The 22,112-nt window shown below is 39.6% G+C and overlaps 1 protein-coding gene across 16 annotated transcripts in view; it reads left to right on the forward strand.

The window, feature by feature from the left end:
• The first annotated feature begins 589 nt into the window (after positions 1-589).
• LOC109405842 (low-density lipoprotein receptor) overlaps positions 590-22,112 on the forward strand; it is a 1,187,857-nt gene continuing 1,166,334 nt past the window's right edge. For 3 of the 16 annotated variants that reach the window (XR_009999021.1, XM_062858855.1, XM_062858856.1), the window contains exon 1: positions 590-2,029. Coding sequence is in view for 15 of the 16 variants with exons in the window: in XM_062858855.1 (XP_062714839.1) it covers positions 1,768-2,029 (262 nt within the window). In the remaining variant the exon portion in view is untranslated. The remainder of the gene's footprint in view (positions 2,030-22,112) is intronic. The other 13 variants (XM_029869759.2, XM_029869750.2, XM_062858847.1 and 10 more) reach the window with 12 other exon arrangements.

The following is a 22,112-nucleotide window of genomic DNA, read 5'->3' on the forward strand; positions in this document are numbered from 1 at the left end:
GCTTGTTTTGATTTTTCCATTTGCTGTACGGACACAGACCTGGGGCAAGGTGTGTTCGTATCTCTCCTGGCGCTATATCCAACACTACTGGTGTGTGGGATCAAAGCACGCCATGCTTGGAGGGTACTTATATGAAAAAAATGATGGTCGAAATTTTATTTCATACGATAATAAATTCTTAAAAATCCTTTTCCGTAAAATAATGGATTCTGCAAATTTGAATGCAAAATATGCGTAAATTTACCTATGCAGATACATAAACGATTTGGATTTGTGAGATTATTCTATTTCGAATTCGTTTTTTGAAGTGTCGTTTGAAAAATGAAAACTAGTAATATTTCAACCGATGAAATATTTCAAAGTTGATTTCGTTAAAATCAATGTTACAATAGTTGGATGCCATTCACTTTTCCCGAACACTTCCCAATCACGAACAGCGTGCAGAGGCGTTTGGGTGCTCGATATATCTCGCGGTTGCCATGGTTTTTCTGTGTGAGTGCGCCATCACGGGTGGCGAGAGCTCGCGAGTACATATCGTGAGTGAGAATTTTTTGGTTGGAGGAGGCTATCAAACGCATGAACCTCGGTCTCGGTCCGAGAATCCAATATCAGTATGTCACTTGAATTGCGTCGACTCGGTTCGTCGGTGGTACGCGGTTCCGTCGTATGGAGGTGATTCCTTCCGCCTAGAGTTTTGTTACCAGAGCTGGTCACACGGTGATGCATAATAGCTATAAGGAAAGAAGAAGCTGAAGGTGGTCCAAGATTCTCACACACAGATTTCGGTGTGGTGTGTTGTCCTTCAAAGTTGATTGGATATTATTAGCGGTGCCAAATCGGGACGGAAAGGTGCAAATAGTTGGCCTTTAGGTCGCGAGGGAACGGATCTCGGGTTGGTCCTTCCCACAGTAAGCCCTGAATTTCGGTCGAAGAAGCGTTCCGTCGCAGGGATCCTAGTAGGCTTCGGGCGGTCCAGTGGCATAGAGATCTATAGGCGACCGCAGAAGGGTTGCGCTGTTTTGGTGATATTGTGCTTGCGGTGCAATTTGCACAAATAAAAGTCGCATTTTTTGGTGGAAATTTGGGCAGTGGTGTCTTGCTTTGCTCGTGTTTGTCGGTGTTGTCTAGTGCCACTTGGTGGTGTGTGCGGAAGAAATTTATCGAAAATATTGGCAATCTTCGCCTACAAGAGGCCGTCGCCGCCACCACCGCGCTGTCATCGCGATAGTTCGACCGTGCTATTCTCTGTTGGTGTGAGTGTTGTTCGCTTTTGGTCTTGAGGAGAAGTTGTTTTGCGGCCGCAAGTGGTGTGTTGCGTTGTGTATGGTGTCGTTGCGTGCGGTGTATTGTTTCTCTTCACCTTACTGCTGACCAGCCACCCCGGGACGTCGTGTGTTCATTTCGCCGCCAGTATTTTTTCGCACAGTGCCAGAAGAACCACTTGACGTAACCCTCGACGGTGTCTCTTTTCGCGTGTATGTAGGTGCTGAATTCACCACCTATATTGGCATCTCGGGCTCATCTCCAACTGTGTGCGGTTTTGTTTTTATACACAGTTTCGTCGGCGTGTTATCTAAAATCAAAGAAGCATAATAAATTCGCGATTTGGTGCAGTGCATGTTGTATTTTTTTCAGTGTGTACACAATGATCCAATAGAAGAAGAATAAATTCCGCGAAGATCTGTGTTTAATTGTATTGTGAATCAAGTTAAAACAAAATAAAATAAAAGAAGAGTAAAAAGCAGTCGGCTCTATCCCGAAGAAACCATGACCCGGTCACTGCGATTGCTAGTGCTCGGGGCGCTTTGCCTAGCCTACTACTGTTGTGATGCAAGCAAGCTTGCCGGCGCTAAAGCCGGTCTCGATGATCAGGCGACTGCGACTGCAGCCCTGAAGGAAGATACCCTTCAGAGCAACATGCTGCCCGAGGAGGAGCCGATTCATGTCACCAAGGGACCGAAGCTGTTGGCCGCACCAAACAAACCTACCAAAGTGACTCCGGCGATCGCGAAAGGACCTTCCAATGAATGTAAGTCCTGAACAACACCTAACCTTAGTAGCCTCACAGAGGAACAATCGACCAGTAGCGAACACGTGACATGGGTTTCTTTTCTATTGCTCTTCACATAAAATGTAGGGTGGGAATTGTCTGTGTCGGTGACGCTGCTGCTGCGATCAATTGACTTTTGACACCGACGACAGTGGTTAGGCGACGATTTGAGAATATGAAAAACTGTAGAGAGACTACTTTGTATGTTCGTCTCTTAATACAAGTGGCACAGTCATTGTTGGAGAAGGTCGCGGCGACAGCACAGTAGTTGTTTTCGGCGATTGGTTCGAGTAATTTTGATTTGCCGCGTGAACGTTTATTGGGTGGTTGTGAGGCGACGGCGGCAGTGATGGACGATGATGACTGTTGCTTTTGACACGGTTGAACGTAGAACCGTAAGCCGAATAAATGGCAAAATAATTCAATTAAAATTTCGGGCGGGACTGATATTCAGTTGATTGAGATATTGAGATTCTGCGGTGAAGCGGCAATAACAACAATCATTGATTTCCTGACAATGAAATTTGCCTGCTATGTTGGTTCACAATAATTTTCGACCTGAAGTTCAGTTGTTTATTTTTTATCTTATTATCTTATAGATTAAGTTGGCGCTATTTTCATTCATATTTTAAACGTCGAAATCAATCGAAAACTGTAGTATGGATTAATACAGGCATTATCAGAAGATCCAAATAGCACACATAATTGACACAAGCTTATGTTACTATTGTAGGGCCACATTTAGTCATATAAGAGTAAACATAAACGTATGTGGAACATTTGTGCCGCCTGCCTAAATCTGACGAACCAAAAGACAGTTTGCACTGAAAAGTTGGTCGATTTTTTCCTACCCCGCTGCTGGGGAAATTAAAACAACTACGTCCACTTATGTGAACTTTTGTGGCACAAGTTGATCAATACGTGGTAACCAAAGGAAAGCAAAGAAACTTTACACATCGAAGTTGTTACTTAGCGATTGATCTGAACAATCTCAATTGCACAGAGAACCAATACGATAATTCAATATGTATTTAAAAAGTCAATGAAGGCGTCAGACACGTCCTCACGGTCATCGGGAAAGGGAAGGAGTGTTAGTTCGATAACCGATGCTACCAGAAAACCGTGGAATCCATAGCATCCGCATAGTTATCTCGGGAAGAAGTATGTATGGGGTTTGGAAAGTGTAGGGTTTTGTAGCGTGTAAATCTAGGAGTTCTAAAAAACGCTTGCTGATGTTTCTAAAAAAAATGAAAGATGCCCTAAATAATTCATCTGGGAAATTGCTGAAGAGATCATGTGGGGTAGCCCCAAAGGAATCATATTTGGAAATCTTTAAGAAACTTTTTATGGAACTCTTGGGAATGTTACTGAATAAATTTCTTCAGAAATGCTTGAAGGAGCTCCCGGAGCAATCGATGGAGCAACTTTCGAAGAAAATCTTGGAGCAATTTGTAATAAAGTCCTTAAGTAATTCCTAGATGAATAGTTAAATATATTCAAGAAAGAGTTCTTGGAGTTCCTCGCTTGGGAAAAATGCATAATGAAATCGTTAGAAACATTTCTTAGACGTTTATTAAAGGAAATCCGACAAAATTTGTGTTATCGCCAATGAACGCTTTGCAGGTAACAATAGAAAAAATCCTGAAGGAAATTTTGGAAAAATACCTAACGGATTGAATAAAATAATTCCAGAAGAAGTTTTTGGAGGAATTTCTGTGAGAATTCTTGATCGAAATTATTGGAGGAATTTCTAAAGCATTTCTAACAAAAACTCGTAAAGTATCCTCCGGAGGAATTCTTTGGAAGAATTTGCGTAAGCATCTTCGAAAAAATCTTGCAAAAGTAGTTATAGAAATACATGAAAAAATCCTTGCATGAAAGAAAAAAGATCCGATTTCTTGAACAAAAGTATTTAAGAAATACCTGAGAAAATCATTTATGAAATTTCTAATGGAATACTTTGAGAACAACGATGGAATTACTCTCATCATGAAGCAATTCGCGAGTGAAAAGTCAACACAACGCTTACTCACGATTCCAAGAGTAAACAGTGTGTGAGTTTATTCGCACCCGCCTGCTTCGTGAGTAAGTAGCAAATCAAAAACAAAAACAATCATGAGTTTTTATTTTTGAAAAAAACTAGTGGTGGTGCGGGAAGTGCATTTTAGTGTGGCTATAATAGTAAATCCAGCGATTATCCATCATAAATTAATGCTTTATGCTTCATTATTCCTGAAAAACAGCACTGCCAGTGGTAAAAATGCATTTTTCGTCAAAATGCAAAAAACTCAGTGAAGCTGGGGTGTGACGGGCTTGGTAGTCTAGTGGCTACCACTTCTGATTCGTATGCAGAAGGTCATGGGTTCAATCCCTGGCCCGTCCCTTTTCATCCTACTTTGTATCTTTCTATCCACTTCCTCACTCTCTCTCTCTTCTCTACATATACAACTCATGTATATTCATATGTTCATAGCCATCGCTAGAACCAGAAACGAATTGGAAAAAAAGCACAGCACAGCACAGTGTATATAACGCCTACAAGTTATGCAACCAAAGCGTGCTGTGCCGCTTGACCTTATTCACCTCATTCACCACACAATCTATCACCTTACGAACACTATAAATAACCCCCTATCCATGGATCGCATCACCGACCCAACGGTGACTCCCAGATCTTCCATCCTTTCCGTCTAACAAATGCCCCAGTCCGTGCTGGTTGTGGGGATGCAGAGGTGATCTCGGTCTTTAGTAGCAACAACCAGCACACTCTAACATTCCTTTCCCTTCCCAACGACTATAAGGACGTGGCCGGCGCCGGTATTGATCCAAAATGTATGAGCTGCTAGAATTGCACTTTGAGAATAAGTGGAGTGTCCCAGCCCTTATTCATTTGGATCTCAGTGCAATTGGTACCAGCAGGGCTGGTAGCGATCAGGTGACAAAATAATAGTGACTTTAGTGGCTAAAATTATCAAAAAAGTGACCAAATAGTGACTGAATAGTGACCTCAAAGTTATTGGAAAACTGAATTTGTAGGCTGAACATTCGATGAATTACCAAATTACCTAGAAAATCAATCTATAATTTTCAGCTAAGTCCCAGAGTTTATGATCGTGAATACTTTATTGTTTGAATAATCTTTTTTTGTTTTTTAAAGTGTTCAATTTAAGAAGCCTCAACTATATTCTCCTATTTTCAAAAGCTTTGTTGATAACTGATTGTTAGAGACAGTATCAAAATACCACCTCATCGTACATATTGTACGGCATTGGCGTTTTGGTACAAAGCATGAATTGGTCATACGACACCTTTGATTTTTTGAATTTTGCTGATGAAGTTCAGTACTACAACTATCAAAAACGGGTTAACTTTTGCAAATGGTGCAAGTATAATGACTTGTATTCAGCTGTTCTAATTTCGTCAAAAAATTACCGTACACGGTTTTCAAAATTAAGTGTGTTGTTATTTACCAAAACAGGTGTTTTCAACAGCTGTTGTAATTTGAAGAACAGTTCAAATATAAATTATGATAGCAGTTGCAATCATTGCAATTACTCCGTCACTATGCAATAAATTCGAGTAAAGATTTCGTAAAGAAAGTTCGCGGAACTGGAGGTTTTAATTGAATAAAACTGCTGAATTTCAAGAAGAGATTTCAAAAAGATTTTTAGATAGAACCCAGGTAACCAATAAGCATTTGAATAAGCCGTGTTTCTGTTTTATATCTGCATTTGACCTGCTTACTGCCGTATGAAAGCAGTTCGACTGCGAAACTGCCCTATATTAGCAATTGAAATGCTACTTAAAATCTGGCAGCTGTTGTGTAGCATTTCAGATGCACGGTATGTTTTGGTCAACAAGCAGCATAACTGCTACATTAGTGCAATAAAACTGCTAAGTGGAATGAGTGATGCTAAACCCACAACACATTTGAACTTTTTTATTTACGTGCCCCGGCTGTAGATGCCATTATCATTCGCTTGTGCTGCCATTTATAGAGTAGCAACTAAAAAACATGCTTTGGTAAATAAATTCCATGGTTTTGGCTACTTTCCAATGCTCGATTCAATTATTAGCACATGCCGGGCACAAAGCATATCTGACGAAGCAACTGCCGGTGTATAATATTCAAGCTTTAAATTGAACAAAATACCAACGCACATTATCTAATCATCTATAGCTTACATCGTAGCGCGGTTCAGCACCATCGTCAACCCGAGGATCGAGGGATAAAATCGCAATTTCGCCGAAATCAGCCAAAAAAACAACAACAGCATTTCAAAACGTGTCCCCAAGCATCAAAAGTTGCACAGGAGAGAGAGAGAATAAAAATAGCAGAGAAAGGAAAGCCGTAAAATGGGCAGGGGAAATATTTTGTTTTTATTTTTGACAATCTAGTCTGGGGGATATGAAATTTAAGCATTTAATCAGCCGTATATTGGGCCAAAACCTGCATTTAAGTAGCACTTATGGCGCATATAGGGCAAATAAGCATTAAATGACCTGCTGTAAAGGCGCATATAGTGCCGAATTAATGCCAATTTAAATGCTTATTGGTTACCTGGGAAGCTCTGTCACATGTCCCGACAAGAAATTACTGGAAGTATTCTTGGTGAAGTAAATGTGAAGATTGAATTGTCAAGAATACTGAAGATATTCATACCGCACTCCTAAAAAATATAGCCTAACATGTTTTGGAGGAAATTTTGGAACTAAATGAATCGATAAATTTCTGATGAAACTAATATGTTCCTTATCTTGAAGGCCCAAATGAAAAACTGATCGAATTTTTGAGAAAACATTACAGTATTAGAGCACATTTTGGGAGAGAAACTTTGGCAGATCTTTTGTTGAGTTTAAAAATGTAACTTTTCCCATAGTAAATCCTATGTAAACTTTGAACCGCTTGCGCTAAATTATAGTTTCACCGATTGCTCTGAAATTTTGTACAGTTCATATGGGACCTAAATGGGATCTAAAAAGTCGACTGGAGCGAGAATTTGATGTTTGTCCCATACTAGTATACAGCTACCGCTTTGGCTTGAGCAGCGAAGGTCAAAGAGCAGCAAATTTTGAACTCTTCATTTTGCAAGCACTGCTCACGAATAAATAAGTGCGAGTATTCTCGGGCCCCTGTTGTTCACGAGTATGTTTGTTTTGATTTGTGTCTGCTCAGCTGCAATCTTCATCATTTTCAATCTCTGATGGAGAATTGCTTGATGACATCATTTCAAGAAACTGTAAGAGAAAATTTGAATAAATTCGGAATGAATCTTTTGAGAAATCGTAAGAGGATTTGGTGGATGAATTACTAACGAAATCATATGAAATTTCCTGATTTTTTTTTTAACAATTGAACAATTTTTTGGAGCAGTTGCTTGAGGAATCATCAATAAATCCTGAAGAAATTCTTGACTAAGATGCTTGATGGAAAGATAGAATGATTTTTCAAAATGTTTCTCGAAAGCATTTTTGAGTCTTATAACAAATAGCAGTAGAAGAAAATTAGAAGATATCCTAGAGAAATGCTAGCAAAATATGCCTGCAGAAATCCTTGAGGAAACTCTAAGAGTAGATAAATATTGAAGAATTCTTTGGAGGAATTCCGGACGGATTTTTCAAAAGAATTCCTATAGATTTTCTTAGAAGAACGTCTGTAGGAATCCATGGAGGAATTGTTCAATTATTATGCAATGGATTCTTTGGAAATTTCCTGGAGGAATTCTAGGAATAATCTCTTAGTAAAACCTTGAAAAATACTTACAGAAATTTTTCGAAGAAATTCTTGAAAGAATTCTTGGAGGAATTTCTAGAGAAATCCTTGGATTTATTATAAAAGAAATCTTCAAAAGAACGCCAAGTTGAATGCTTGAACAAATGCCAACCAAAAATTGAGAAATCTCTGAAAGAGTTTCGTAAGGGACTAATTGAGAAATCATTGAAGATTATTTGAGAAATACTTGGCGTCTATAGAAAAAAAATTGAAGAAATATTTGAAGAATCTCCTGAAATAAACCTTGAAGCAAAGTTTGAAGCAATTCTAGAAGGACTATTCTTCCTCTGGCGGAATTCCAATGTAATTTCTTGGAAGAATGTCTGATTCCGGAGGAAATATTTGAGAATATGTTGTGGTAATTCTTTCTTCGTCAGATATATTATTGATATAATCCTTGGTGAACTTCCTGAAAAAATATTTCGAGAAATATTTAATAACATGCTTGCATTAACCACTTAAAGTTTTTTTCAAGACAAATTATTCTTCAAATAACATTTCTTAAAGAAATAAACAAGGATAAACAATTTTTTGAGGAATTCTGAAAGGATTACTTGGAGGAATTCTTAAATAAACTGTTAAAGATTTTTTTTACATAATTCTAAGAAAAAAATATGACGCTCATTGATGGAGCTTCGGGTGTATCCTTGCAGAAATCCCCGAAGAAATTCATAAAGGAATATAGAAAATATTTTTTCCGTTAGTTTGTTGACTACTACCGCCAGCAGCACGCTAATGCTGGCTACAAAAAGATTGTTTCAACGTGTTGTACAAAATACAACAGCGCGATCACTCGAGAGATTTATCATTGTAAAATAGGTACATCTGTAATTTTCATGACATTGGGCCCCCAAATTCTACGAGGCTATCTAATTTGTAAGCAACGATGAGTTCCGTAACCACCTAGCAATCGGTGCTTTTTATAAGAAAAAAAAAAGAAAAATGAGTTTTGATACAATATTTTAATATTTCTTTTTAAAATAAAAATAAATCAAAGTTCAAACGAAAATTGCACCGAAATAACATATTGGATGGAGTATGGCTGGAAACACATGGAGCGATCGGAAAACAATATTTCCTAGCAGCTGCAAGTCTACACAAGTTTTTCTACCTGGAGCAGCTGTGTGCATCTGCTGATGTGAGCAATAATGGATAAGTGCTGAGTATGTGCACGTTTCAAAGAATTAAGCATTATGCCAACCATCGTAGCAAATTGGTGAGTTCGTTCCATTCTCAACTATTTTAAGAAACGCTATATAAAGAGAGTTCAATATAAATAATAAAAAACAACTCTGGAGAGAAGGGAAGTCAGAGCTGACATTTGATCCTGAGATTAAACCATTATGTAGAGAACGGTTGACTCTTCTTCACATTCATTACGGTGTTCTCTACACTACATATACTTTTATGATCTTGGTTTTGGAAAGAGATGAGTAGAGTTATAATGTTTTGCTCCATAGAACCACAATGGCAAAAAAAAAAACGAAGTCAATCTTACGGAAGTCAGGATCTCTGACTTCTCTATTCGGCTGAATTTCAAGGGGAACCGAAGGTATTGATGAAACCAGAGGTGGCAAGAGTGAAACCGCATATTTGTCGACTTCCACGTTGTTTACGGTATAGAACATCAAATCCAGCGCAACGGATGCGCTATGTAGTTCCTTGGTTTTACTGTCTCGGCTGAGGTCAACGAAAGATGCTATCAGAAAACACATCTTGTCGCTACTACAATAGTAACCAGAATGACGCTGCTCGTTTTCCCCCGAGCTCCGCTGCTATATCTCTTCCCTTCCCTCATCGACTCGGCTAAAATCGGAGCTTCCTACCCACTACAGTCAGCGGTAGGGCAGAAGTCAAACTGAGCCTAATCCAGCGTATTATGAGCGCTAATGGCCTCCAGAATTTTGCTTACTTTCTAGCAGGGAGTAGCCGTTTTGACGTTTGGCTTGTGTCGTCTGACAGCTGATCGATAAGATCGATCATCAATATCTTATCGATCAGCTGTCAAACGACACAAGCGAAACATCAAAGGGGCCATCCATTAAGTACGTCACGGTTTTAGGGGGGAGGGGGGGTTTGTGAAAGTGTGACAAGCAATGTATTAGGTATGGGAAAAACCCGTACGAAGGGGGGAGGGGGGTCTGAAATTCCCAATTTTAGCGTGACGTACTTAATGGATGCTCCCAAATCGGCTGATCCCTACCAGAAAGTGTGCAACATTCTGGCGGCCATTAGCGCTCGTAAAATGTTGGATACTCTTAAGGGGTTACATATCTTTTTCAACTTTTTTCATTGCATAATCTGAAAGTATACTAGTCAGAGAATACATGTAGTGTATTGCATACCTTATCATTTGTACCTTGTTATGTTTGACATCCTCACCTATTGATGCATACCTACTATGTAAAGGCACATTGTGCTTGACAGCAACGGACGGTCAGCGAGGAGCAAAACAAAGGGATTATATTGTGAGCGGCACTGGCGGACGGACGCAATCCTACAACCTGGCGACGAGGATGAAAAAAAGAGGTAAATATACGAGCTGGAGCTGCAAATGGTGCTCTGATTTGTGACGTGGAAAATGAAAATGAAAGGCTTGCTGTAGAGATTCCATCGAAAAGTTTTGTACGATGCGAGAATGGGGAGGATACAACTTTTTTCTGGACAAGGAAACGAGTTGTTTTAGACGCGAGAATTGGAAGGAATTCTCCGTGGGGTCGAGCTTTGCGAGAATCAGAGAGGTTCTCAAGGAGTTAGCGGAAATCTGCAGGATTTCCCTTGAAAAGTAGCGAGAATTGTTTAGCATTCTCCTGGGGTGCAAAGCTCGAGGGAATCAGAGTGATTCCCGTGGCGTTGGCGGAAATCAGTAGGATTTCCCGGTTATGATCTGCGAGAATTGATAGAATTCTCCGGGAGTTCAAGTTTGAGAGAATCGGGTTTAACGTAGAGAATGGATAGTATTTTCCTGGTCATATTGTGAGGAGAAAGACAATGGAAACAAGTCTTCAATTGTTGGTGTTCACTTGTGAGATCCAGCTCGGTAGCGGCCGATTTCACGAGACGTTTCTGATCAGCTGATCGCTTGGATAAGGAAGCAAGCTGTTTCAATTGAAGATCGGGGAGAGGTCAATCTACTCAAACTTTGATGCAAAAGTTTGACGTGGCGTCGAAAGAGTGCTGGAAATCGTACATACATCCGAACCGATTTGAATGTCGAAGTGACTTGGTATTTTTGTACTGGAATGAATCAATTATGACTTTGTTGATGAGTTGGAAGAGAAACGGTTTCTTTTAGCGGTGAGGCGAGGTGAGCATTTCCGGTTAGCTTGTCCAGCATATTTGATTGTGTAGTGTCGGCCTGAAGGTGTAGACCCTTATGAAAATGTACCATAAGAGTCAAAGAAATCGAAGCAAACGCAATCTGCATGAGCTATGTCGGTTTTCATCGGTAATGGATTGTCTGTTTCGTTGTTGGAGGAAGTCATTGCAAGAGATTTGGCCAATCTTGAAGGTAATGATGTTGCAAATGTAAAATGGTAGAAACTGGAGGTTGTTTGTCTTGAGAGGGTCTTGTGGGAATTTGGCTGATGCAGCGACCCAACACACTGCAGTGAGTCCGGCGTGGTCGAACGCTGACCGAAGAAAGAGGAAGAGTCGTCGCCTGCATAGCATGATCTCGTCAGCAGCTGTCAGTCGATAGGACAAGCGTTACCCCGGGTGGGAAATGTGCGTGCGTTATCAATTGTCCATTGACATGTTGAGGTGCAAGACTCTAAACACAATAAGAAATGCTTATAGTCCATTTTACGAGCCGATTTTATGAATGAATTTTGACAGGAGGTAGCGTCCGATAACCCGTAAAAATCAATATCATCATCAACATTGTTGTCACTCCGTAAAATGGTTCATTGTCAGACACATGCCACACAGGTCTGAGGACGAGTTGAATCAAAATTGAATCTCAATTGATCAAGGAAAATAGAGCCCTTCAGAGGTATATTTTTATTGAACCTTAAATAGAGCAAGTGAAGCTGTTGATCTCTGTTGAGAGAGATGCATATGTGACAGGTATGGTAAACGCTTGCGTCATTAAAAGATAACCGAGAATCCTAATGGCCAGTAAGTAATGGCTTTTTAAATAATATGCATACGAAAAGGTAATGGTAAAGTAATGATGTCAGTATGAAAATTACTCGAGAAGTTCGCAGATGGAAAGTATAAAAAAAGTGTGACACTTCTATTACGCCTCCATGCAAACCAAAGGAACCTGTTAATTCCGTGTATTGAAAGAATCTATCTATCTATATATATATAAAAATGCAGTGGCATACATGGGACCGCGCATAACTTGCGAACGGAAGGTCCGATTTGGGTCGTTTAAGTTTTGTTCTGTTAGTTTTCACCCAAGGAAGGTTTATGGGACTAAAAACATGGAAAAATTGAGAGTTTTTGAAAAGCCATCTTCCATACATTTTGTGACCGGGGAATTGGTCTTGGATAGAAACTTGAAACGTCAAAAAAAAACGCAGTAGGCAAGACAAAGTTTGTCGGGTACAACTAGTAGAGTTATATAATCACTCTTATATAACATAGAAAAACTGGGAACGGCTATAGAGCTTTTTCATGTGAAGATGGTTGAGAGTATAGGACTTTATCCATAGACTTAAGGATGTTTGTTTTGTACAGCCAAAAGAGTCAAACGAAAAAAAAAGAAACTGCAGTTAAACAAGCAAAACGCATAAGGTTAAATTAGAGAGACTATACGAAAGAAAAAGGATATCGTCTCACTCGGGCTGTCTATCAGAAAATCTGTGGGTAAAGCCTCTTTAGTTGAGTAAATTCTTAGAGGGTCCCAGAATGATTTTGATTGGGTTTTTAAATACTCGTTTGAACATATGTGGTACTTTATATGAATGTATAACCAAATGAAGGTATTAATGAGTAACTACAAAACTTGAATGTATCGAGGCGCTGTTACAGTAGGGACGCAGTGTCAAGAGGAAAGATAATCCATTAGTTGTTGACTTTGCTGGAAGAATCAGGATATCAGCGAACAATCAGAGGCTGCTATCGCGTCCTTGTGTTCTATCCTGAATATATATTGCAATTTAAAACTTGGAAAAGAATTATAGGTGTAGGTAAGTAGGTTTGCTGTGTGTTTAGGTTGAAATTTTCAATCGTGTTTTAACTGAAGTATAGAATTTGATTTCTACACCTTAATAAAATTTTAAGGGTCTTTGACCACTGTAAAAGAGCGGTTGATCGGCTCATTAACTGCCCCAATGCGATTTACCCATGAGTTATTGATTGAGTTGGGAAATGGTAAGCAGAGAAGGTAAATAAGCAAATGATGGTGTTAAATGTTTTGATTTTGTATTCAACGAAAAAACTGTTTTTAGTCATGCATAAAACTTGAAACCGGTATCGGTGACTGGGCAATCTAGAAGACTATACTAAGTGAGCGTGAGTCGTGAATTTATTCGGCATCAGAAGGCCGGCTCCAGAGGCGCGTTATCCTCCATTTGTGCCGTAGAGTTCAAGAGGCATACCGTGTAAAATAGGAGGAATTGGTGAAAACGAATCTCATCACAAATTGAGTGAAGGAGGAGTTCAAATTCGTTATTTGAATAACAAACTTCAATGTTGCTAGAACTGTAACCGGAAGATGAATACTAAGTTTACTTCCTTATATATGACAGAAAACTCTATGACGATAGAAATAAACGGCATAAGTATAGGTATAATCATTTAAAAGAAATCGCCTTCTGGATTTGCTATTGGGTTGATGCTAAGAATGAGATCTTATGCTCGTATAAAATGGAAGGTTCAGATAAGGCATTGTGTGCACCCTGGAAGAAGTTTATTCGAGTAGCAGTTATAAGGGGTTAAATGCATTGCATGCTATGTATATTATTTAAGGGGATCCTTATCGTCGATACAGTAAACAACCAGCCACTCAGAAAAATCTGGCTGAGGCTGTCTGATTTCCATTACAGGTACACAAAACTTTTCTGTGTAAATATCGAATTCTGAGCTTCAAGATTCAGCTAACAAGTTGGTAGGTTGTTTGGTAATGAGCGAGGGGAATGACTATGCATATGGTAACGAAGATGTATCATTGTGTCTGCAGGATGCGTATCCGACCGGTGATAAAAAAAAAGATGTTTGTGAATTTTCAGATTTTGAGATACCATGCAAATTTGATGCATCAGATTTTATACAGTGATCTAAATGTGTCAAACATGGGAATTGCGATTGTCATACATAATAGTTGGGCTAGTCATCGGCACGTATTAGATGATATCTCTCGGAAATATTTTGTGCTGTGCATCCCGGTAAAACATATAGAATTATTATTCGATATTCAAAATAAAATGTGCGATCCATGATTTTCTCGTTATGTGAATTTCTTAAACTTCTCTTCGAACATCATTGGGCATGATGATTTTTCGAATCTGCCACACGATATGTGGATTGATAACTTTCAGTTACAAACTGCAAAAGTGTTCATATAACACTATAGTGAAAAACAGGATTTTCACTACTAAGGATGTCACGCCGAAAAGAAAAAAATGGATAATGTGCTGTAATATGCAATCTTACTATCGGACTCGCTATTCGCTGCAGGCAGCTTCGGTTAATGCAGGAATATTGGGGATAATTGTGCAAAAAAAAAAAATGTAGTTAGGAAAGGAAAGAATGCTAAAATGAAAAGAGATTGCAGTGAGATCCAAACAGATATGCTAATGTCGGACCGTAAGAAACGACCAATGGGCTAAAAAAAAAAAAAATGGAGGGAGTTGAGTAGAGTTTGGATTTCCAGTCATATTCAAGGAATGTTTTAAAACGTGCAGGTATGGTATTTCGACATATGATAAAGTCAATAAAATTGAGGAACGCAGCACGCAATGCCGATCAAAGTATCTAGACTTTGAGCAGCGTTAGCTGTGAAGGTTGCTTGCATTTTTATTGAAAAGGAGGGATTGTAGTGTATTGCATACCTTATCATTTGTACCTTGTTATGTTTGACATCCTCACCTATTGATGCATACCTACTATGTAAAGGCACATTGTGCTTGACAGCAACGGACGGTCAGCGAGGAGCAAAACAAAGGGATTATATTGTGAGCGGCACTGGCGGACGGACGCAATCCTACAATACACATTACAAATTTCATAGAGATTGGAGCACTAGAACCAAGTTACAGCACTGCGGCGCGCACCCTACATAAGAACAAGGCAAAGCCCGAAGCTTTAACACGATTTTCTCGAAAGGTGCATTTACGGTGATCAAGATATCTTAAAAACGAGTTGACCGATTTGCAAACTTTTATTTTAAATAGTTCGTATTTGAAATCGTCTTAGAAAGTAGTAGATTTCCAGAACTACTGCATAGTAAAGATATCTTTGATGTTGGCACTAAGGATCTTGATGACCTCCAAGATACCTTGGAAGCCATGTAGTACCGCTTTCATCTTGTTTATCTGGTTCTGGTTTAAAGAGGGTTAATAGAGTGCACATCACAGATTTCTATAATAATCAGTGCCATGAAATAGAATAATTATAGCATTTTTTCGTGATGTCATGAAATTTCCTTATGTCTGGGTTCGATTTATGGCCGAATCTTCTCGCAATGGAAATGGTATTTCCCTGACTACGCATAGAATAGTGTAAGTAATCTCTCGCTCCCAAATTCATCCTATTCGAAAACAAGCGATTACGGCACCGATGATTCCATTCTTTCTGTTTTCAGGGGTGCTAACTTCTAACAAAAAAAAAATAATAAAAATGAGAAACAAAACAAAGAGTGCTTCAATCTTTCGTTTTTCGTAGGATGAAAATGGGAGTCGTATGCTTAATAAGGGAAAATCTCTATATTTGTAGGGTGGGGCGGGGCAAGATGGGTCACCTAAGGATGCATCACCATAACTTTGTAAATACAAATCGTATTGGTTTGTATTCGTCCGCTACGCTTCAATACACTAGTTAGCTATGCTAAAAGTCGATAAAAAGATCATTAAACACAAAATATGATGTTAAACAAGCAGTTTTAAAAAGTGTTCGATTTTGCGCCGTGAAAAAAGGGCGGGGCAAGATGGGTCACCTTTTAGGTAATTCACATTTTCTCAACGAAAAACGTCAAAATATAAGATTTGTTCCGCATTCATATATGCTCCATATCCATACTGAGTAAACAAGAGCTACTAGTAAACATTTTATAAATTTATTTGGAATATAAAAAACTTTACGATTCGAGTGGTCCTCAGGCGACTTGAAAATCGATGTTTTCACTAAAAAATCATCATAATTTTATGTTATAATTTTAAGCGTTCATTCCGCTTGATTGAAGTCAGTTATGAGATAGTCTTGTAAAAAAAAATAAATAACTTTTGAATGCTCCAAAAATACGTTCAAAATTGAAGGTGACCCATCTTGCCCCGCGGCCGTTTATATGGAGATTATATGGGATGTATCGCATAAGAAAAATGGCTAAAAACTATTTTATTTTTCATTTCCAATGAGAGTGAATAATTTTTCAATCAATGCCCCAAACTTTTGTATATTCATGCTGGTCATCTAACAAAATTATTAACATAATCAAAACATGAGTAATGCGCCTGAAAATGGCACTGACCCATCTTGCCCCGCGACCCATCTTGCCCCGCCCCACCCTACCTGTCATTTAAGGCGAAACTGGATCTATTTCCTCACTTTTCGGTTTTTGATTTATAATAAAATAACGAAGCAATATTTTCAAAATCGGTTTTCGTGCACATGTAGAGTATGGATCAAGGTATCTCCTGATTTTTTTTTCCAGATGGAAAAAGTTTTTCGTTTTTGCAGAAACCATTTTTAAACAAAATTGCACAAAAAAATGGTTTCTGCAAAAACGAAAACTTATTTCCACCAGGGAAAATTCAGGAGATACCTTGATCCATACTCTACATGTGCACGAAAACCGATTTTGAAAATATTGCTTCGGTATTTTATTAAAAATTAAAAACCAAAAAAATGAGGAAAAATGCTTCCAGTCTCATTTTAAGTTTAACGATTGTAAGAATAGTCAATCGGTAAAGTTTATTACTGTGAAATTGTTCACAGAATACGCCGAGGTTTGATTCTAGTTAAGAGGTAATGCTATGAAGAAAGAGAGATGTAACGTTAATGAATTCAGAAGAAGCATATGTTCGAGAACCATTCTAAGGTTTATAACCATTGGTTATCCTCTTCTTAAAGCAATTCACCCCGGCTATGACGATTAACACCCGTTTAACACTTTTTTCCATCGGCAAACATGAAAAAAAAGAACTAAAGTAAACGAAACCGGCTGTTTCCCGCATGTCTGTCTGTTCGGTGTCAAATGTATAACCCTTTTCCATGTTGTGTGTTTTTTTTGTGTTCAATCGTTTCCCAGAGGCACGGTAGTGAGCCGCCGTTACACTTGGATGTAGTAGGTACCGACCTATGTATTTATTGAAGTTGGATTCTCCGAAGGCGGCATAAGCAGAATTGTTACATATTGCAACATTTTTCGGATCCTTCACTAGAGACATTGTAAAAGACATTTAAGCGATATGAACATGGGTTGTTTGACTTTTAAATACAACCAACAACACGTTAACAACAGTAAAAGGCAACTATTTAAAATTTCAATTAAATCAAAAGTTATCTTTATTATTTTACTAGAATATAAAAATGATTGTTAAACTACAAAAGCTGTTGGTTCTTTTATTTTCTCTGACATGTTTATAATGCACAATTGTCATGGTGCCAAATGTGCTTCGATATGCTTCGATTGCAGCACCTCATAATATTTTCTCTTTTTTGAGTTAAAAACAGAAATCCATAGAAGCCATCGGGCACGAACCATGCCAACTAAGGTGCATTCCTTTTTCCATTTCTGTCAGTGCTGCGCAGGCAATAAACACTTCAATCGCAAGAACCGTTTACAGCCGTGCTGAAAATGCTGCACAACAAACTAAATCACGGCTGCTAGCTATAGGTACCTTCCTTCACACATTCCAACCGTGAGAATGAAAGAATTTTCCCGAAATGCCCCCATGCTGCAAGAGAAGCTAACAAATCGACACGGAGTCACGTTGCAATTTGTTTCGATTTCACGACGACGACGGAGAGGCACCTTGGCTTATCTATCCGGCGGACAATTTCCACTCCGTTAATCCGGCCAGGGGCAAGTTGGTTCGTGGCGCTGCTGGCTGATCCAAGTCCACGGGATTTAGATATCTCTTCTGTTTATTCTTTTTTTTTTGTGCAAGGCTTATCCCCTTCTGGTGGTGAGGCAACCAGACGAAAATAAGAACCTTCACGGATCACGAAACCGTATGCTCTGGTTCGGTGTGGTTAATCCTAAAACCCCCTTCTGGATCTTTGGGACTTGCGGGCAGCAATGTGGAAAGATAAAAGCGATTGGGCTGACGATTCATGTGATGTGAAGCCGTTTTGGTTTGTTGTTTGGACTAAATACGTATGCAGTCTTAATCAATGTCAGTCGTAGACGAAATATGCGTATCTGTCAAAGGATAAGCATCAGAGGTACAAAACTGATTACACTCAATCTAAAATATTTTTCAAAAAGCGATAAAGCTAAATGAAGCTGATTTTCTAGAAAAATTCAAAAAACTAAGTTGGATATGGTTTGTGTGGCAATTTGTTAAGCTATTAAGGTTGTACAAAAAAAAATCATGTTGAATTTCAATCATAAGGCCGATGGAAATATTTAATTTGTTTTATGTCCCCTTTCCCATTTGAATTTGGCAACTCTTGACACCTAATGTTTTGTGGCTTCTCAGTCTTGACAAAATCGAAACGCTGTTATGTTATTTTGTCCAACGTTTTGGTCCGACGTTTCCAGAGTCCCTGAAGAAGGTCCCAAACAGACCGAAACGTCGGAAGCCACAAAACATTAGTTCCCAACTACAGCCGAACACACCAGCGATACTCTTGACACCTGTTACTTCCTGAGCACCCATGGTGTTGCGTGATGCAGAGGGCCGAATTTAAAGATCTCCATCTGCGGTCAGGTCAAATTTTTGTCGACTTACTTTATTTCCTTGCTGAGGCTGCGCCGCCATGCTAGCCGCCTCTGGGCCTGCCTGTGTTCCAATCTAACACTTGCTTGCAGATTTCGTTCCTACCCCTGCGTAGATTGCGGCCGACCCACCTTCACCTTCGCTCCCGAATTTCTGTCGCTATTGGCTTTTGATTACATCAAAGATGGAGTTCCACTTCCGTCGGAGATCCAATTTTGATGGTGGATATACCATAGGCATCTATTGATGAAGACCTGCAGCCATCGAGTGTTGTCCATTGATGCACATCAGGATTCACTTGCGTATAGCAGCACAGATTTCACGTTTGAGTTGAAAACTCGGATTTTGGTGCGTCGACCAATCTGATCTGTTTTTGTCATACATTTCTTAAATTTGCAAAAACAGCCCTCGCCTTCCTGCATTCGGCCGCCATTTGGCTACCTAGATATTGGAAGCTTTCAACATTCTCCTCTGCTTGCCCAGCTACCGTGAAGCTGGAAGGGTTGACCGTGTTTTCATCCAACGATATGATCTTGTAGACGTTGATGGTAAGACCTGCCGCCGTGGAGCGATCGGCTAAATCATCGAGCTTACTCTGCATATCAGAGCGCCTCGTCTAGGCATTTTTATATAGCAGACCTGCACATCCCGGGAGCCTCTGCAATAGCTACTTTTGAGGCCAAGTTCGGAATTCCGTCCGGACCTTATCTACGCTAAGGGGCTTTGCTACCCTCGATACGGAACGGTGACCATCGCCAGCCCCTGTTCCCGGCTATCCTACGAAAGGACTAGGATCATGACGCAGGAAAAGCCCTTCGATGATCTCCTCCTGCTCCAACTCTGGAGACTGCTTTGTAGGAGCTATTAACCCTCTAATACCCAATCCCGCCTTTAGACGGGGCATAGTTTGAGCATTTTTGTAATTTTAGTTTCGTGGAAAATCTTTTTTTTTATATTTTTGGCTGATACTAAGGACTGTTCTGTATATCTCAAAATGATTTTTGGTGTATTTTAAAACGTATTTACATTTTTCAAAAATCATTGAAAAATTGATGTTTTAGTCACCATTTAGAAGTCATTGTTTATTTTGTATTGAATCGTTTAATTTTTTTCCCAAATCATTCTATCCTTGTTTAATAGTTTCAGGGAATCGAATACACTCTAAAATTATTTTCCTTAAAATTACACGGAAAATAAAATTTTCTGTGAAAAAAATTTAAAATAATAATATTTTAACAATTATCATAAAATCTCAAAATGTTTTCATCTCAAAAAATCCGTTCCCCAAATTGGCTTCCAGGAAAAATATAAAAGTGTGGGGATGTTCAAAAATAAAAATTAGAAAAATCAAAAACTGAAATTCACGAAATCGAGAATTAAAAAGAATCATCTTCCAAAACATGTTTAAATCGATTTTAGATGACGAAAAATGATATTTAGATCAAAATCAAAAATTTGAGTATTAGCCGGCCCGTAGGCCGGCGCGTCGCAGTTCCATAATCGCTTAAATCCATCAGTAAGCCGGTGGTCTCTCATTTCTAGTGTTGACTTGTCTAGACATGGCCGCATCGCACGCATGCGAGAGCATCACTATTAGTTAGTTACCGCTTAAACCGAGTAGGTTTCACTCAATGTGGAATGTGGTATGTGTTTTAGTGGATCGAGGAGAGAGTAGTCCTGGCTTTTACTAGTGTTGTAGATAGCGGCCTTAATCCTACACTACCCTAACCTTCCTGTTAGGGTGTCTGTTGAGCAGATTTTTCCCCCTATGGTTTAGAAGGAAAAAGCTGGTTACTCAGAAGAATAGTATTCTATGCAGCTTGATATTCAGCCATATATGTATTGCTGACTGAAGAGGTTGAACAAGCCATACTTCATTCTGTTCAGCCATAGACACCATTGACCAGCTATTGCTCTAACTGTTCAGCATACATTGTTACTTGGGTGGGCCAAGACTACAGAAAGTAACGTAGATAATCGACTCCACTCCGTTCCGGAGCCGTTTGGTTCGTAAAATGTCTACCCCATTTGCGTCCGCCACAGGTAGCTAGCTGTACCAATGCTACCTGTGTCCCTGCCGAGTCCTTCCGTAGCCGAACGACTGCGGTGGCCACTGTCCACCTGCACCTCGCACTGTTGACGAGCTCTTCCGAGTTAGTGATCTAGGTTCCTTACCTTCAGAGTTGCCTCGGTTGTAAGAGTTCTCACCTTGACACTTTCGCCAAGGACCTCTTTCCGTTAGACTTTTGTAGGCGGCGCCCTTGCGCTCGTCGGCTCCCAGATCCACAACTTGGCGTCGCTCCACATCGCCTTCGTTTCATCATAACACAATGTGTTATAAACTTGATATATTTTTGTAGTCGGGATACGTTCCAAGTTCCATTCTTGTCCGTTGTTTCACGCTAAAAGTCGTTGCCGTCAGTTCGTAGTCTTTCATTTACGGTTTCTGTAACGTTTGTGCTCTACGGTCTAATGCTAGTAAGATTTGGTAAACCGTTCCATTTGAACGTCTGCTCATGCCTCGAGGCAAGCAATTAGAATTTTTTGAGTTTAGATGAATATCGATCACCTTCACCCGCAGAAAACGACGGAAGACTTTCCCTTCTATACCCACATCAGACTGAACACGAACAGTGAACATTGATCGGGGTCGGTCAAATTGAAACATGCGGAAAACGAGACCGTATGACGGCGCGGCGGCGTACGCTTGGCTGTTGCCGTAGACCCCTGATACTACTAGAGCCGAGCCGAGCCGAGTTGTCATCATCAAGAATGCACGGCACGACCATTCCGATGACATTTTTATTGCCAATTAAGAGTATCTCGGGCTGTCGCCGTCGCCGCCAACACCGCAACGCCGCGTCGCTGATAGTATCGCCACGCCAATGCAGACCGATACCATGTGTTGTAGAATTGCTGTAGAATTCACGTTTACGGTTAGGGTTCGCGACGTCACGTTGGCAAATTTGCACTTTTAGACCGAGTGGAACTATTCAGCATTTTTCCCCTTTCCTTGAATGTAACGAACGAGCCTGGAAGCTGGGGGATGGTTTCTAAATTTTATTGCTATGCGACGATGATGAAGGTTTGCGTTTAGAATTGATTGAATTGCTGGGGAATACACGGAGATGCTAAATTGAAAAAGACATACATATGACAGATCAATTCAGTGATACAATTGAAAACATTGGATGCTAATAAATATATCATTAGTTCTTCTTCTGAATGTAAAGTCCAA

This window comes from Aedes albopictus, chromosome 3, assembly GCF_035046485.1.
Source record: "Aedes albopictus strain Foshan chromosome 3, AalbF5, whole genome shotgun sequence".
NCBI classification, from domain to species: domain Eukaryota; kingdom Metazoa; phylum Arthropoda; class Insecta; order Diptera; family Culicidae; genus Aedes; species Aedes albopictus.